This window comes from Polypterus senegalus, chromosome 1 (assembly GCF_016835505.1).
Source record: "Polypterus senegalus isolate Bchr_013 chromosome 1, ASM1683550v1, whole genome shotgun sequence".
Taxonomy (NCBI): Eukaryota; Metazoa; Chordata; class Cladistia; order Polypteriformes; family Polypteridae; genus Polypterus; species Polypterus senegalus.
Window position 1 is genome coordinate 316353338 of NC_053154.1, and position 19779 is coordinate 316373116.

Sequence of the window (19779 nt, forward strand, 5' to 3'; positions counted from 1 at the left end):
GCCAGCTTCATTTTGGAATAAGGTGCTGTGGACTGATGAAACTAAAATGGAGTTATTTGGGCATAACAAGGGCGTTATGCATGGAGGAAAAAGAACACAGCATTCCAAGAAAAACACCTGCTACCTACAGTAAAATATGGTGCTGGTTCCATCATGCTGTGGGGCTGTGTGGCCAGTGCAGGGACTGGGAATCTTGTCAAAGTTGAGGGATGCATGGATTCCACTCAGTATCAGCAGATTCTGGAGACCAATGTCCAGGAATCAGTGACAAAGCTGAAGCTGCGCCCGCCGGGGCTGGATCTTTCAACAAGACAACGACCCGAAACACTGCTCAAAATCCACTAAGGCATTCATGCAGAGGAACAAGTACAACGTTCTGGAATGGCCATCTCAGTCCCCAGACCTGCTGTGGTGTGAGTTAAAGAGAGCTGTCCATGCTCGGAAGCCATCAAACCTGAATGAACTAGAGATGTTTTGTAAAGAGGAATGGTCCAAAATACCTTCAACCACAATCCAGACTCTCATTGGAACCTACAGGAAGCGTTTAGAGGCTGTAATGTCTGCAAAAGGCGGATCTACTAAATATTGATTTCATTTCTTTTTTGTGGTGCCCAAATTTATGCACCTGCCTGATTTTGTTTGAACAATTATTGCACACTTTCTGTAAATCCAACAAACTTCATTTCACTTCTCAAATATCACTGTGTGTGTCTCCTATATGATATATTTAACTGACATTTTTTATTGTAACAACCAACGATTTATACAGCAAAATAATGACTATTAACAAGGTTGCCCAAACTTTTGCATCCCACTGTATGTATGTGTCTATGTATGTTTGTTTGTCCGCCATACAAATCTGCACCGGGCGTCCGATCAGCACCAAACTGTAGATGGGGCTCCTTTGTGACCAGGAGAAGGTCATGGGGTATGTTTGGTTGGTAAAAATGTTGGTGGTGAACCACAATACATAACATTCAGCACATGTCCCCGTACTTATCATCGACAAGATGGCCGCACATTGCAAAAGACGTTCACCGCGGCGCCATCTAGCGGCACGTTTGGTCCATGTGCGTCGCTCTTCATGCATGTTTCTTTAAATTGCCAAGACATGGCGTAAGTGTCCTGTATGAGAAGGCCAACTGCTTTGATCGGGTGAAGGGGAACTGCAGTATGGATGCAAGACGCGAACGACCAAGAAAGCGTGACCGGCTGACACACCCGTATTTCCACACGTCACACTCCCACGTGCACTGATAGTGATGTATTTCATTCACCAACATCCGTTATATGGCAGCACGTTTGAACAGAGACTCGCTTTAACAAGACAGCATCCTTCCCCCACCATTTTCCCCAAACGCAGCACCAGTTGTATGTCACTTCTCTCTGTAGTTACCATCGCCAACGTCCATTAGATGGCATCACGGTTCAACACAGATGCTCCTTAGAAACACAGCACCCCTCTCCGCCATTTTTCCCAGTACGGTTTCAGTGCTACTCTTTCTCACTGGCTTTCCGTATTTGTGGTGCTATTTGTTCACTTTCTGACTCACAGTACAATTTCAGTGTTGCTCTTTCTGACTGACTGGTGCTATTTGTTTGCTCTCCGACGTATTGTAAATAAGGTAAATTCATCTCACTGTTGTGCTTATTCCGTATTTAATACTATGTAACACATTATAACTGTCCTGCTTTTCGCTAATATACCCATACCACCGAAAAAAGACATAGAATTGGAAGGTCCACTTCAGATACCACAAGACAGTCTATTTCAAGGGCATCTGAAACGCCACAGCAGACAGAATCCACAGTGGAGGAACTTACAATGAAATGTGAATCAGAAAACTGTTTGTTCTATTTCTATGTTCTGTTTCTTTCATTTGGGAAATTCACCGGTTATAGATTATATATAGAAGGGTACGCCTGCTAGTGTGTATAAATATATATATATATATATATATATACACCGCTCGCTTCACTCGCCAACCCCTGGGCCGCTCACATATGGGGAAGCGGATGTACAATTTAAACAGATTGTTATTTTCATGGGAATTGTTACATATGCATACTAGAACTAAATATTTTACACTAGCAAAATACCAGCGCTTCGCAGCAGAGAAGAAGTGTGTTAAAGAAGTTATGAAAAAGAAAAGGAAACATTTTGAAAATAACGTAACATTTGCTTTCTATTCATTTGCATAAGCACAGTCCTTCTCCAGCAATTATTTAATGTTAGCTCAGACCCGGCACTTGAAAGTTTCTGTCGCTCTTTTGCTAAGTTTGTGCCAAACACTAGTCTATCTCTGACCATCTCATTTTCGTTTGCATAAGCACAGTCCTTCACCAGCAATTTTAAAAACGCCAGCGGCAGCGTGTCTATAAACTTAATTTAAACTTACGGTTTACACCATGCTTTGTTTCCGCAGTAGCTGCACTTATGAATATGCTTGTATGCGTCACTCGCTTCATATTCTTTTGCTGCCTTCTCAATTGTGTAATGCGTTTTTTGAACAGGTTACATTCGTACTGCGCTCACAGTCAGTTCACGTGAGCCGCTCTCTTGTGTGATCTTGCGATGTCCATGGCTTTATTTAATGTTTGCTAAGACCCGGCACTTAAAGGTTTCTCGCTACAGCAATTTAACTCCGTTACAAAGTGGTCCAAAGTCTCGTTTATACCTCATGTCTTCTCATTAAACTTGCATCTCACGAATATCGTATTCGTCGTAGGCATGACAAATGCCAGCGGCAGCGTTTCTATAAACTTAATTTAAACTTAAGGTTTACACCATGCTTTGTTTCCACAGTAGCTGCACTTATGAATATGCTTGTATGCATCACTCGCTTCATATTCTTTTGCTGCCTTCTCAATTGTGTAACGCGTTTCTTGTTCAGCCCTCTTTGGAGCTCTTGCTTGTTCTCTAAGTACTGCGTTCACAGATCGTTCACATGAGCCGCTCTCTTGTATGATCTTGCGAATATTTACCTTATATGGACAGGCGCTCAATTACGTGGGAGGCATGATGATGCGGGACGCAACTCCACCTCACACAGCTGACCGAGCTAGGTTTCAGTTATGACCGTTACGCGTAGAATTTCGAAAATGAAACCTGCCTAGCTTTTGTAAGTAAGCTGTAAGGAATGAGCCTGCCAAATTTCAGCCTTCTACGTACACGGGAAGTTGGAGAATTAGTGATGAGTGAGTGCGTGAGTGAGTGAGTGAGTCAGTGAGGGCTTTGCCTTTTATTAGTACAGATTACAGCAAGTAATTAACCATATTAAAACATAATAATTTGAAAGAAAATTATGTTTTATGTTGCGTTAGAGGTATTCATTGCGTTATACCTTTTCGTTCTGTTTGGCTTTGAAATTAATATACAAATACTTTTTAAACTTACACTTTTATTGTAAAACTTCAGTAAAAACAATATTTGGAATTAACTTTTCGTCAATATTGCTTTGAATTTTGATACCATGTTTGAAGTTACACAACGTATAGCTGCCGATGAGTGAATATCGTTTCTTTCTCTCTAATAAATAAACCGCATTTTTCAAATTGTTGTCCCTGTGATTTATTAATTGTCATAGCAAAAGCTATTCTAACAGGAAACCGTAAACGTTTTAATACGAATGGCACATCAAGATCTCCTTTGGCGTCTAATGTTATCTGCTGAAGATGTACTACATTATCTTTCTTGTCGGCTGTTAAAATTTTACGTCAGAATTGTTCAACCAATTTTGAATACAACTAATCTTGTCCTATTGCATAGCCCATCACTCAGACATCAATTACGCAATTACATTACAATACATCCTTCTTTCAACAGTACTTTGGCTGGTTGAAGACCTCACGGTGTGAACTGTTGTAGATATTCTACGAGATATTGTAAGTTGATGTTTTCATCTTCTGCACCGTCACCACCAACTGTTTCAGCAGAGTCTACTGACACGCATTTAACCAATTTGCCGTGTAACTGATCGACAATTTTCACGTTAAGTTGTTTGACTTCATCGTTTCTCGGTGCTAGGATTGCCTGTGTACTCATTTCCTCTGTTGATAACCCTTCGGGATGAAATTCTTCGATAAGATTTGGACAAATCCGTTAACAGTAAATGGTTAAGAGGAGGGCGGGACTTGGAAAACATCTCTTGGCAATAGTCTCGTCTCATGATTTCCTTTTATAATAATATTTATAGGTGCTTGCCCATTGACTGCTTTGTGGCTTTGCATTAAGATTTTGAAGTTAACGTGTGCTGCTATAGGATGCCAATGTAGTGAGCTGAAGAGCGGGGTGATGTTTGCCCACCTCGGCTACTTGAACATCAAACTTGCTACTGCCTTTTAGATAGATGGATAGATAGATAGATAGATAGATAGATACTTTATTAATCCCAAGGGGAAATTCACATAATCCAGCAGCAGTATACTGATACAAAGAAACAATATTAAATTAAATAGTAATAAAAATGAAAAGAATTAAAATAAAATTAATGTTCGCATTTACTCCCCGGTGGAATTGAAGAGTCATAGTGTGGGGAGGAACGATCTCCTCAGTCTGTCAGTGGAGCAGGACAGTGACAAAAGTCTGTCGCTGAAGCTACTCCTCTGTCTGGAGATGATCCTGTTCAGTGGATGCAGTGGATTCTTCATGATTGACAGGAGTTTGTTTAGTGCCCGTCGCTCTGCCACAGATGTTAAACTGACCAACTTTAATCCTACAATAGAGCCTGCCTTCTTAACAAGTTTGTCCAGGCGTGAGGAGTCTTTCATCTTTATGCTGTCACCCCAGCACACCACTGCGTAGAAGAGGGCACTCGCCACAACCGTCTGGTAGAACATCTGCAGCATCTTACTGCAGATGTTGAAGGATGCCAACCTTCTCAGAAAGTATATTCTGCTCTGAGCTTTCTTACATAGAGCATCAGTATTGGCAGTCCAGTCCAATTTGTCATCCAGCTGCACTCCCAGATATTTATAGGTCTGCACCCTCTGCACAGTCACCTCTGATGATCACGGGGTCCATGAGGGGCCTGGGCCTCCTAAAATCCACCACCAACTCCTTGGTCCTGCTGGTGTTCAGTTGTAGCTGGTTTGAGTCGCAGCATTTAACAAAGTCTTTGATTAACTTCCTGTACTCCTCCTCCTGTCCACTCCTGATGCAGCCCACATCATTTAACTTGTCTGCAACAAGTTGGTGACACATGCCAGTGCTCAAACATCTAAAAGGAATTCATTAACAAAATGTTGTGTTTTGTCTTATTTGGCTACAGTTCTGGTTTGTTCTTTTGTTTTGGTAATGATTTAACCAACTTCTGTTTATATAGACCATCACGATTAACTAGACTGTCTTTATGTTCGCTTGTCTCTGCTTCTCTAAATAAAACTGACGTTTCAAATTTGACAGTTACACTTGACTTGGTTCCCATGACTATTGCCACATGGAATTGTGCCAACTGGCACATAAAATAGTGAACAACTGTGGTGACATCATCAATAAAAATAGCGAGAAGAGCAAAACACAAATTAATAATTGTTTCTTTAATCCTTACAACAGCAAACTTAAAATTAAATATTCAGAGTTAGTGTGTACTTGGTGTGTGTGTGTGTGTGCGCGCCCTGTGGTGGGCTGGCGCCCTGCCCGGGGTTTGTTTCCTGCCTTGCGCCCTGTGTTGGCTGGGAATGGCTCCAGCAGACCCGCGTAACCCGGGTTGGATAAAGGATGGATGGATGAAGTCCTGTTTTAATCTTGTGTGCAGCATTGCCAAAATAGACATTGTCTCGCCACAGCTAAAACTGGATAAGTGAATTAGAAAATTGAATATGTACAGGTCGATTATAATATCCTTTACTATATTTTCTTCCTCATTGGGTCTTTATTTTTTTTTTATTCTGCAGTTCTCCTTCGTCTCTGTACCCCAATTTATCTCACATAGCCAATAAGATTTGATATAAACCAACGTGCATTCTACCCCTCAGTGCTTTATTCCTCCTAGATAATAATAATAATAATTATAATTAATTACATTTATATAGCGCTTTTCTCAGTACTCAAAGCACTATCCACACATGTATATTCTCATTTCAGGGGTCCTGATCAGAATCATTCTGTAAGGGTCCGTGCAGAACTAATGAGCAACACCCACTTTATCTGAAGAATATCTGTCTATAAAAAAAAATGATATCCTCTCATGTGGGTATTAATTTCTGTTTTAGAGAGAAGGGTTAATACAAAAAGAGAGCCTCAGTGTCCCTCTTGCCTTGACTCCTTTTTTGTTTTTAAAGCCACCTTTCTTCTGCTTAATGTTCCGTGATAATAATTTAATTCTAACATGCTGAGTATTTAATGGCCCCATGTGATACGATATTTTAATGAAGGTCAATGTGTGAGTGATGGGCAAAGTTGAAGTTTTGGCAGAGTTCCAGAATTTGACGTTTGTCTTAAATGGGGTTAAAAAAAAAAAAAAGATGAATTACTGTGACAAATTATGAGAGTTTTATACTTTGGCCAAGTCTTAGAGAAAATGTTTAGTTAGCTCAGTGCTTGTGGAGTGGGCTAGGAAAGGAGGGTATAGTTTGTAAAGTGACAAGTGCCCTCACCAACCAATGGATGGAAAAAAAGAGTGGTCACTTAGGTTGTATTAAAGCAATAATGATGAATATGCACTCTTCAGGTCACCTTGACACTATTCAAACAATAAAAGTGGCATCTACTAAAATTGGGCACATCTCCTCGCCCCTAAGCTTGCAATATGTCAGTCAATAGGTCTTCTGTATTCCCTAAACCGGTCAACGGAGTGACCGCTATTTTTTGCTCAGGATACAACACCAGAGATAAGTACACCTATTGCTGGTGCTCCTCTCTCATGTCAGTCACTAGGACACATTCCTCTTGTTGAAATCCGATACTTGATGTCTGTAAAAAAAAATATAAATATCCTTTTTTTCTAGGCCGAATTTTGACTGATTACTCTTTAACACAAAATGTACTGTGTGGTGGTGTGTGTAGTCAGTAATAATGTGAGTTTGTTCATAATGCATACAAATTACTTCACTTCTGGGCTTGTGAAAGGTTGATGCAAATGTCTCAAACTGGTCAGTGATGTGCAGTATAGGGTATCTATCATAGACAAGATGTCTAACATCATTAAAACTAATAAAGTCGACATGTGGCAGCGGACTGATAAGATGACATATCATGTGTGTGCTGTGAGATCACTGAGACGATGCATTACAGACAGTTGGTTTTGCTGGACACTTTAAGCATTTGCTAAACCTTTTAAAATATGCCAGCCACTGCTGTTAATGGAAGTCTTTCACAAGCACGAGAGTGTCTGTGGCCACAGGCACTTTAAAAAAAGGTAGAATAGGTGCGGGACAAAAAGACAAGTTCCACACAAACTAACTATCGTATTATGTGTCCTAATCATCATAATGTTCTCAAACCTCTCAAATATTTCAGTAGCATTAGGTGGCATCACAGCCCACTCGTGTATTCATCCTCACTCACACAGGCCAGGTTGGATTTGCCAGTCAACCCATCTTGCCCTCTCATTCATAGACACGTATTCTGTCTTGGTGGTCCTACTAACCTTCATTCCTCTCCTCTCATATTTCCACCTCTCCAAGGTCTCCTCAACCTGCTCCCTACTCTCGCTATAGATCACAATGTCATCAGCAAACATCACAGTCCACGGGGACTCCTGTCTAATCTCGTCTGTCAATCTGTCTGTCACCATGTGTCAATATACTACTGTGCAGAAATTGGAACAATCCAGTAAGTAATTAAAATGGCAACAAGTTCCATCACATTAATTGAGTTATTGCAATAAATTAAATCAAAACCCAATTTATAAAAAATATTCTTTACTGTTTTCAAGTAAAATTTAGCATGAGAAAAATTTCCTTATAACTTATTGATTGGTAGAATTAACCAAATCGTTTTTTTACAGCAAATATGTTTGGTTTGCTGTTGATGAATATTTTTTTCTGGCAAATCTCCATGCAAAGACCAACATGGACCAGCTTTTTTTTTTTTTTTCCCCACCTCCCCATAATGCTTTGCGAAGCAAGTGTGACATAACAGAGCTGTAGTATCCAAGTTGGATAGCGATGTCACTACCCAGTTGGGTATGCAGAGAACTTTCACCCATGCATACACACCTCATATTTTAGCATCTGTTTCATACATGCGTGATGTCGCTACCCGATATACTCCAGCAGGAATTGCACCCCACATACATTTAAAAAAGAAATAAAAATAAAATCTTGCAATATTTTAATTTGCAGGGATACATTAGATGATCATAATGAGCATATTATGAAAATACTTTCTTCTGCACAGATTCACTGTACAATGCATCTTTATTGTCAGATTAAGCAAGTTATGCTCCTTGCTATGTAGAGCAGATTGGGACAGGGATGGCTCCCAGAGTATGTAAAGAGACAAGTGCCAGTAGCATGTAGCACAAACCAATCTTTGAGTCCATGGAACGAGCCCCGGACACAGACAGGCGGACATGTTTCAAAGCACCACCACACGTTTATTTACACAATATTAAGTGCACACAACCCACAAACTCCCCCAAAGTCCAGGCCTCACACCATCTCTTTCTCTCTTCAGGCCGCCTCCTTGCCTCTCCTCCCGAGCTCTGTCCTTCTCCTCACCCGACTCCAGCTGTCGAATGGAGGTAGGCGGCTCCTTATATACACGCCCGGATGTGCTCCAGGTGCTTCCCGACACTCTTCTGCCGGCACTCCCCTGTGTGGCGGAAGTGCCGGCTGCACACCCGGAAGCACTCCGGGTGTCCCCAGTCCTCTTTCCCCCAGCACATCTAGTGTGGTGGAAGTGCTGAGGTCCAGGGCACCAAAGGCAGCGGTGACCACGGGCCCCTACAGGGTTGAGCTTCAAAGCTCTGTACCCATGGCCGCCAAAGCAACCAGGTGGTCATCCCCTCGTGGTCTGGAAGAGGCCCAAGCCATCCTCCGGTCTTCCTGGGCGTCCCAGCTGGGTACCATCCCCAGCCGCTCGCCACAAGTCCCTGTGGGCCATTAACACTGTCCATATAAAGGAGGCAGGCACAGACTCTCTCTAGCAACCCATTGGGACACCTTAAAGACCATTGCATTGCAAGACTGCCATTATTATTATTACCGTATTTACTCATGTACCACGCGCCCTTGTTTAAGATGCGCACCCTAATTTTTACTGAGAAAATCTCGAAAATCGTTTTGCCCCGTGTTAGACGCGCACCCTAATTTTTACTGAGAAAATTTCGAAAATCGTTTTGCCCCGTGTAAGACGCGCACTCTAATTTTTACTGAGAAAATCTCGAAAATTGTTTTGCCCCGTGTACGACGCGCGTTGTGATTGTATAGGAAGCGTTCAGAGAGAGAGAGAGCACAAGCGAGAGAGCAAGTAAGCGAGCTAGAGAGAGAGAGAGCGAGCGAGCCCAAGCAGAAGTAAACATTACAGAATTACATTTCCTCGTGTATGACGCGCATCTGATTTTCTAATGCTAATTTTCGGGAAAAAATATGCATTTGGTACACGCGTAAATACGGTATTATTCCTCATTGACTTCAATACTTTCCAGCAAGTTTTTCAAAGCTCCCGAACATTTCTAAAATTTTCCCAAGCTCATGTGAAGTAAACTCTGTGGGGTCCGCTCCTAATTACTTATAATATCTTTATAAATCACCTTTATTTTGTACACATTAATGATTTAGTTTTTTTTTTCCAGAATTAATTTTGGGTTCATGCTTTTTTATTATATCTAGGCTAGTCTACTGTAATACAGTGTGGTCTTCCAAAGTATGTTCTTAAAAATTTGCATTATTAACTCTGCTGCTAGGCTTCTCCCTTATACCAAGCTCTGGGAACATATTATAAACTTTGAGGTGAATTTCAGTTGAATTTCATATTCATTACAAAATACCTCTGTTAACTTACAAGGCCTGAAATGATCTTTTTCTCCTGTATGTTCCTGCCGGCCAACTCTGATCACCTCAGATCGGTCCTTTACTTACCATTCCTGTTACTAGGAAGAGTATAATGGTGTCAGAACCTTCTGTGTTTCATCTCCAACCTTGTGGAATACTTCTCCTCAGAAGCTCAGAGTCACTATCAGATTTTTTAAAATAGTCATGATATACAATCATATGAAAAAGTTTTCATAATAATTGATTCTACTTTCAACAAAAAAGATACCAGTGGAATGTCTTTCATTTCCTAGGAACATCTCAGTACTGGGGTGTTTTCCAAATAAAGATTTTTAGTGACGCAGTATTTAGTTGTAAGAAATTAAATCAAATGTGAAAAACTGGCTGTGCAAATGTGGGTCCCCTTGTCATTGTGCTGATTTGAATGCCTGTCACTGCTCAATGCTGATTACTTGCAACACCAAATTGGTTGGATGAGCTCGTTAAGCCTTGAACTTCATAGACAGGTGTGTCCAATCATGAAAGGTAAAAGGTATTTAAGGTGGTCAGTCGCAAGTTGTGCTTCCCTTTGACTCTCCTCTGAAGAGTGACAGACAGCATGGGATCCTCAAAGCAACTCTCCAAAGATCTGAAAACAAAGATTGTTCAGTCTCATGGTTTAGGGGAAGGCTACAAAAAGCCATCTCAGAGATTTAAACTGTCAGTTTCAAGTGTAAGGAATGTGATCAGGAAATGGAAGGCCACAGGCACAGTTGCTGTTAAACCAACTCAGGTCTGACAGGCCAAGAAAAATACAGGAGTGGCATATGAGCAGGATTGTGAGAATGGTTACAGACAACCCACAGATCACCTCCAAAGACCTGCAAGAACATCTCACTGCAGATGGTGTATCTGTACATCGTTCTACAATTCAGCACAATTTGCACAAAGAACATCTGTATGGCAGGGTGATGAGAAAGAAGCCCTTTCTGTACTCACAACACAAACAGAGTCGCTTGTTGTATGTAAATGTTCATTTAGATTCATTTTGGAACAAAGTGCTTTGGACTGATGAAGAAAAACACCTGCTACCTACTGTCAAATTTGGTGGAGGTTCCATCATGCTTTGGGGCTGTGTGGCTAGTTCAGGGACTGAGGCCCTTGTTAAAGTCGAGGGTCAGATGAATTCAACCCAACATCAACAAATTCTTCAGGTTCAAGCATCAGTCACAAAGTTGAAGCTACGCAGGGGTTGGATATTCCAACAAGACAATGACCCAAAACACAGTTCAAAATCTACAAGGGCATTCATACAGAGGGAGAAGTACAATGTTCTGGAATGGCCGTCACAGTCCCATGACTTGAATATCATCGACAATCTATGGGATCATTTGAAACATACTGTCCATGCTCAGCAGCCATCATGCAATTTAACTTATCTGGAGAGATTTTGTATGGAAGAATTGTCAAAAATACCTCCATCCATAATCCAGACACTCATCAAAGGCTATAGGAGGCATCTAGAGGCTCAAAGTAGCAAAAGGAGGCTCAACTAAGTATTGATGTCATATCTCTGTTGGGGTGCCCACATTTATGCACCTGTCAAATTTTGTTATGGTGCATATTGCATATTTTCTGTTAATCCAATAAACTTAATGTCACTGCTGAAATCCTACTGTTTCCATAAGGTATGTCAGATATTAAAAGGAAGTTGCTACTTTGAAAGCTCAGCCAATGAGAAACAAAAATCCAAAGAATTAAGAGGGGTTCCCAAACTTTTTCATATGTCTGTAATAAATAGATCCTCCCTGGTATATAATGCCTTTTGCACCTAATCTGTCATTCAGCATATGGTTACTCTCTTATCTTTTGGTCTGCTATTAAACCTGCGTAGTTAATCTATCTCGGGGTTGTGGAGCACATAAGCTGATAGTTTTGGGTGCAAACAGAAACCAGCAATGGACATGGTGACTCCAGACTGGCCAACCATTTATGGCTGGGAATGTGATGGACTGCTGTACCTTACAGGATTATTTCCTGCTTTGTGCCTGACGCTGCTGAGATAGGCTGTGACGGTTTGTGATTTTAATTAAGAAGGTTTTGCTTATACTATGATATGCCAGCAAAACACTTGCTATTTTGCAACTGAGTGAAGCTTCCAACAATTGAGGTTTGTTTATGAGGAGAGACTGCTGATGGAGTGTCTTGAATTAAAACCCCCGGCATGCGGCCAAGTGAGCGTGTCATCAATGTCACGACACCTACAGCCTGTTTTGTCTGCTTGTTTGCAAACTTGCTTTTTTGCTTTGTCTTGCAGGTTGAACGAGAGATTGCCATTCTGAAGCTTATTGAACACCCTCACGTTTTAAAGTTGCACGACGTCTACGAAAATAAGAAATATTTGTAGGTATTATCCAGGCATGGATGTTTTTCATCTTTTATTGTTCCTGTTCTTTTTCTTTCCTCCTCTTTTTTTATTGCATGCTTATATTACGTGAATGTCTTTTAATTTAGCTTTTAGAAAACACAGTATGGGCCCAGGAATGATTCAGACTGAGGGGAATGCTTGAATTTGGTTGATAGGGTGGGATAAGGAGTTGTATCAGAATTTGAGCGGACAAATTCCCTAACCTAATAAATAACCCTAAATCTAACCCTAACCCTAATTGGGTTGTGTTTATAGTGAGTTAATATGATGGGACATGTTTGGTATTTTATTGGATTCTGGTTTTAAGCTTTAAGTTCACCAGGAGGGAAGGAAGCTATGCAATTAAAGGTGGCTAATGGATGTTTTAGAAAAATTATATGGAGAAAGTCACAATTTGAAACAAAAGTGGGTTGACTGAAGTACTTCACAAAAGAAGTTTAATTGTAGATTATAAATTGAACCCATATAGGTGAGAGAGTTTTTGAGGATCTTTTCAATGAACTTGTTCCTGCTTTGCTCCTAATATTGCCAATGTGTAAACTAAAGGATATGCCTGTGACACTGAAGCAGATTTGAGAAAGTTGTGTTTATCCTTAAATGCTTTCTGTTTGTGTTTATGGTGAAAAATGCTATACAATAAATGGTACTGCCTGGGAATGCAGTAAAATAAAGATAAATATGAAATTGTTGTACTATACTACTTTTCTTTACCTACTTATTCCAGTATGGGATGAAATGGAAGTCTTCTAAAGAAAGAGAAGCCCCATGTAGTGGTGGTTATGAGTAGACTCTTTGATGGATTGGCACCTCATCGAGGGTTGGTTCCTGCTTTGCCCCTTATGCTGCTGAGATATACTCCATTCTCTCAGAACCCCAAATTGAATTAAGTGAGTGTAACAATGCTGTGAGACGAGAGGAAAATATTCAGTCCAACAAGCTTGCTTAATTAATATATAACTATTTTGTCCTAATAGTCAGTCAGTCAGTCATTATCCAACCCGCTATATCCTAACTACAGGGTCACGGGGGTCTGCTGGAGCCAATCCCAGCCAACACAGGGCACAAGGCAGGAACAAATCCCCGAGCAGGGCGCCAGCCCACCACAGGGTTGATGGTGATGAATCCACAATGACTTTTAAATCCTTCTTATAAAGTGTACTTTGATTTTCAGACCTCCCATTGTGTATTCATACCTAACATTTTTAATTCCTATGTGTAATACGTTATATTTACTTTATATTATTAACTAGCAAAATCCCTGTGCTTCGCAGCGGAGAAGTGTGTTTAAAGAAGTTATGAAAAAGAAAAGGAAACATTTTAAAAATAACGTAACATGATTGTCAATGTAATATTTATTTATTAAAGTAATTATTTCTTTCAATCAGGTTCATATTTGGAGGACGTGTTGTGTTCAAGTTACATTCCATGTTTGTCAACCGTTGTAAAGATAACAGGTTTCATTCACTACGCAAATCGCTACTCGGGAATATAAGATGTTTAACAGGCATTCCCGGTATTAAGTTGTGGATTTGCCTGCGAATATTTAGCGGCAGCGTGTCTATGAACGTAATTTAAACTTAAGCTTTACACCTTGCTTTCCTATTGATATGTCTACAAAGGCTTGTTCAGCGTCAGAGTGTTTCCGCAGTAGTTCACTTGAGCATCTCGGAGTACATGCATCGAAGCTTCTCAGCTATGCTTGTGCTATCTCGTGCGATCTCGCGATGTCCATGGCTTTATTTAATGTTAGCTCAGACCCGGCACTTAAGAGCTGTATCTCGCGAATGTCGTATTCATCTTAGGCATGACAAACGCCAGCGGCAACGTGTCTATGAATCTAGTTTAAAGTTAAGCTTTACACCCTGCCAGCTTCACTTATGAATATGCTAAGCACAGTCCTTCACCCGCGAATATTTACCTTATATGGGCAGGCACTCAATTACGTGAGAGGCGTGACGATGAGGGATGCAACTCCACCTCACACGGCAACCGAGCTGCTGGCTATGGCCGTATATATGGACGAAAGTAGGTTCCAGTTATGACCGTTACGCGTAGAATTTCGAAATGAAACCTGCTTAACTTTTGTAAGTAAGCTGTAAGGAATGAGCCTGCCAAATTTTAGCCTTCTACCTACATGGTAAGTTGGAGAATTAGAGACGAGTGAGTGAGTCAGTCAGTCAGTCAGTGAGGGCTTTGCCTTTTATTAGTATAGATTGACAGCTTTATAAAGTGCTATGAAGATTTACTAATACTCTTGATAATGGCATGTGACAGATGCTATACTGTGTGAACCGGACCAGCTGATTTGTAATCTGTTTTGTATAAATTCTCTCTGTAAAAGGCAGTCAATAGGGTAACACTTTATAATAACTGTACACTATGAAGCATTAGTTAAGCATGACTAAATACTTTGTTCATCATTTAGAAAGTATCGCTTCCACATTAATTGGCATTAGGTAACACTTTATAATAACTGCGCACTATGAAAAAGTGGTTGCTAATGCCAATTAATGTGGAAGTGATGCTTTCTAAATGATGAACAAAGTATTTAGTCATGCTAAACTAAAGCTTCATAGTGTGCAGTTATTATAAAGCATTACCGTCAATAGTTATTGTGTTCTTTTGTAATTTTTGTAAATTTTGGCATTCCAGCAGGAGTACAAAATTTAGATACAAGCACCTCCTTTTATCCCTTTAGATCCTGAAGTTTGATAGGCCAGCACAGTGGTTAGTGCTGCTGCCTCATGGAAATTAATTTCAAATCCCCTCACCTGGATGTTGACTGTGTGCCGTATCCATATTCTTCTCGTGTTCATGGTGGGTTTGCTTCAGGTATGCCAGTTCGACTGCTCCCATATTCCCCACACACCAAATTGATTAGTGATTCTACCTGGCCTAATTGGCAGTAAATAACGGGCGTGTTGTATGTGTGTGATACGACCCTGTCTTAGAGTGCTTTTCAGTCTACAGTTGGTTCCTACAACGTGCCCTGTGCTGCTAAGATACACTTTTTGTTTGCAAGATTTGTTGTCGATGTAACACTTGTATATCATACTAGCTCAAGGGTGCCCAATGCGTCGATCACGATCGACCGGTAGATCACAAAGGTAGTGCAGGTAGATTTTTTTAAACGTTAGTCTATTATATATCCTCCCTATGGCATTTGTCACTTGATTGACATACAGGGCGGCCAGTCTGAGATCTCTTCTCTTCTAACACACTGGTCATCCCGCACAGACGATCAAACGCGTGAGCTACTGCAAAACTCCGGCTATCTAAGTGATCTAGTTAGCCTTCCAATTTATATCGACTAAAGAAGGGATTAAAAAAAAATTGTTTGGGGAGAGTATGGGCTGGAGGTGGAATTGGAAGAGGATTTGTTTTCTCACAATGTCACAAATCGAAGTGCGTTTGTCTGATGTCCGAGGTTCGATTCCAGATGAGGGGTGCAGTGGAGTGTGTACGCCTGATGAGCCCAAAACAGGGCGAAACACGTGTCGCGTACTCTTTGCATTATTTGACAGTTAACTATGTAACATTCTATGATCTGCTTCTCGCAACTGAGAGGGCACCCGTGGCGGATGTCTGCCAACTTGCAGACCAACCAAACGCGTTAGGGTTAGGGTTGTGATTGTGATTCTGACTTTGAAAGCTATATATTATATATATAATTTATAGCATTTCTAATGTAGGTAGATCATTTCGACCTGGTCATTTTAAAAGTAGCTCACAAGCCAAAAAAGTGTGGGCACCCCTGTACTAGCTGTTCACCGCGGCTCCGCCCGTATAGTAATGAAACAGGACAAACTTTAAAAATCAATAAACAAACAGGTACTGCTAGCTAAGCAGAGGCAAGGTACGCTCCAAAACATGGCCAGAGGTAGACCGATTCCAACGGAGGCTGGCACGTGAGTGAGGAGGGCACTGCCCGACTCCCTACTCCTGACGTCACGCTCCCACCTCCACTCAGCCCGCAGCCTCTGTCTCGGATTAGAGCAAATATATCGCTCCTGCAAGTGAACTGTGATTCTTGGCGCGATGAAAGAGTTTGCAAAATCAACCGAAATAAAAAACCTGATCTAAATCCGTTAAGTATTTCTCTCGTGAAAAGTGGACAGACAGGCAGACGTTGAATTTTATATATGTAGAGAAGATTACATTCTTAAACCAAACCCATTTAATTCAATTCATAGTCATGGGACTGGGACCTGGCAGCACTTGGGAATTGTCTTATTTATTTTATATATTTATTCATATATCTTTTATGAACCATTTGGTAAGTGGAAGAGTCAAATATTCTTTGCCATTTTAGCTGCTGTACCCAATAGCTAACGCTTGTTTGTCTCCTTCTGGCATTCTGCCCCCATTCTCTCTTTAAGAAGAGTCTGGTAAAATGTATGCTTTGTGGTAAAATACCCAAGGCAGCATTTTGAATGAGTGCCAGAGAAGGTGCTACATCGTCAATAATTGATTGTGCCACTGTTTTCTTGAGTGTGTTGGAATTTGTTTTTAATATTCCAGTGGCAGAGACAGATCACCACAGCTGCTGGAAGTGTTTTATCGTGAAAATGTTACAATCACAAATCATGTTTGACTTTTTTCCTAATTTGAATTGGTGACGGGCAATCGCTTGAGTAAATCCCTCCAACCAGGTAATGAATCACCGTCCTTGGGGAACGCTTAGGAAAGTGGAACTGGAAAATATAGATGATTTCCATCTATGCTGTTATCTGATTGCTTTATTTATAGGCTTATGCTTTTGTATAAATTGAAGAGAAGCGGTATTCATATTTACATTACATTTTTACTTTTTATGTTTCTGATGAACTCTTTTACAAAAAGTTGCAAAGTTTTATTTCCAGTCTTATCACATCTTGCACTGTAGTGTTTAATGTCAGTCAGTCGGTCAGTCAGTATCCGGCCTGCTATATCCTAACACAGGGTCACGGGGGTCTGCTGGAGCCAATCCCGTCCACCACAGGGCACACACACTATGGACAATTTAGGATCGCCAATGCACCTAACCTGCATGTCTTTGGACTGTGTCACAGTCATTTAAATTCAAACCAATATTTAAACACAAAGTAAAAGGAATAACACATTAGAATAGCTTGCCTTAATGCTAGAAGTATCAAAAATAAATCAAGTCATTTGGAGTTGTACGATATGTAGAGGAGAATAAATATGATATTATAGCAATAACAGAAACCTGGCTAAATAACAAAGATGGGGATGAGTATAACAGACGGACACAGTTTTTAGGAAGGATAGAAAAAAAAAAGGAGGAGGGGCATGCTGTTTATGTCAAACAGAATTTAAACACAGGTACTCTTTAGTTGGACGATGAGCCCCATCTTGGTGAGGACATGAGGCTTTGTCAGGAAAGGATTAGGGAAAGAGGCCATCATTTAGGAGTTTATTATAGACCGCCCAATGCAGACAGTCATTACAATGCATATCGTTGTGTTAATATTGAAAATGGCAGATGTTATAATCAGGTGGGAGTTTAACTACCTAAATGTTAACTTGGATAACCACACAAATAGCGGAGTACAACAGCATGAGTTTTTAGATATAATCATTGACTGCTGTTTTAACACAGTATGTTAAAGCACTAATCCAGGGTGAAGCCTGTCTAGATTTAGTATTTTGTAATAGTTATTTAATTTTTAATTCATTTTTAATGTAATAAATATAAGAGGACTGATATAGGAACATATACAGTGGTGTGAAAAACTATTTGCCCCCTTCCTGATTTCTTATTCTTTTGCATGTTTGTCACACAAAATGTTTCTGATCATCAAACACATTTAACCATTAGTCAAATATAACACAAGTAAACACAAAATGCAGTTTTTAAATGATGGTTTGTATTATTTAGGGAGAAAAAAAATCCAAACCTACGTGACCCTGTGTGAAAAAGTAATTGCCCCCTTGTTAAAAAATCACCTAACTGTGGTGTATCACACCTGAGTTCAATTTCGTAGCCACCCCCAGGCCTGATTACTGCCACACCTGTTTCAATCAAGAAATCACTTCAATAGGAGCTGCCTGACACAGAGAAGTAGACCAAAAGCACCTCAAAAGCTAGACATCATGCCAAGATCCAAAGAAATTCAGGAACAAATGAGAACAGAAGTAATTGAGATCTATCAGTCTGGTAAAGGTTATAAAGCCATTTCTAAAGCTTTGGGACTCCAGCGAACCACAGTGAGAGCCATTATCCACAAATGGCAAAAACATGGAACAGTGGTGAACCTTCCCAGGAGTGGCCGGCCGATCAAAATTACCCCAAGAGCGCAGAGACGACTCATCCGAGAGGTGACAAAAGACCCCAGGACAACGTCTAAAGAACTGCAGGCCTCACTTGCCTCAATTAAGGTCAGTGTTCACGACTCCACCATAAGAAAGAGACTGGGCAAAAAACGGCCTGCATGGCAGATTTCCAAGACGCAAACCACTGTTAAGCAAGAAGAACATTAGGGCTCGTCTCAATTTTGCTAAGAAACATCTCAATGATTGCCAAGACTTTTGGGAAAATACCTTGTGGACTGATGAGACAAAAGTTGAACTTTTGGAAGGCAAATGTCCCGTTACATCTGGCGTAAAAGAAACACAACATTTCAGAAAAAGAACATCATACCAACAGTAAAATATGGTGGTGGTAGTGTGATGGTCTGGGGTTGTTTTGCTGCTTCAGGACCTGGAAGGCTTGCTGTGATAGATGGAACCATGAATTCTACTGTCTACCAAAAAATCCTGAAGGAGAATGTCCGGCCAACTGTTCGTCAACTCAAGCTGAAGCGATCTTGGGTGCTGCAACAGGACAATGACCCAAAACACACCAGCAAATCCACCTCTGAATGGCTGAAGAAAAACAAAATGAAGACTTTGGAGTGGCCTAGTCAAAGTCCTGACCTGAATCCAATTGAGATGCTATGGCATGACCTTAAAAAGGCAGTTCATGCTAGAAAACCCTCAAATAAAGCTGAATTACAACAATTCTGCAAAGATGAGTGGGCCAAAATTCCTCCAGAGCATTGTAAAAGACTCATTGCAAGTTATCGCAAACGCTTGACTGCAGTTATTGCTGCTAAGGGTGGCCCAACCAGTTATTAGGTTCAGGGGGCAATTACTTTTCACACAGGGCCATGTAGGTTTGGATTTTTTTCTCCTAAATAATAAAACCATCATTTAAAAACTGCATTTTGTGTTTACTTGTGTTATATTTGACTAATGGTTAAATGTGTTTGATGATCAGAAACATTTTGTGTGACAAACATGCAAAAGAATAAGAAATCAGGAAGGGGGCAAATAGTTTTTCACACCACTGTATGTTGGGTAGAATGTCCAGTGGGGTCTTCGGTAATCTTTTGGACTTGAAACCCCTGTGGATTTTGTTGTTTTTTTTTTTTTTTTCTCTCTCCTGACTG

General features: G+C 40.6%; 1 protein-coding gene across 19 annotated transcripts in view; it reads left to right on the top strand.

Moving 5' to 3' along the window:
- The window catches only part of brsk2b (BR serine/threonine kinase 2b), an 899053-nt gene that overhangs the window by 504671 nt on the left and 374603 nt on the right, over positions 1-19779 (top strand). For all 19 annotated transcript variants that reach the window (XM_039736387.1, XM_039736429.1, XM_039736422.1 and 16 more), the window contains exon 3: positions 12236-12321. In XM_039736387.1, coding sequence (XP_039592321.1) covers positions 12236-12321 — 86 coding nt within the window. The remainder of the gene's footprint in view (positions 1-12235; positions 12322-19779) is intronic.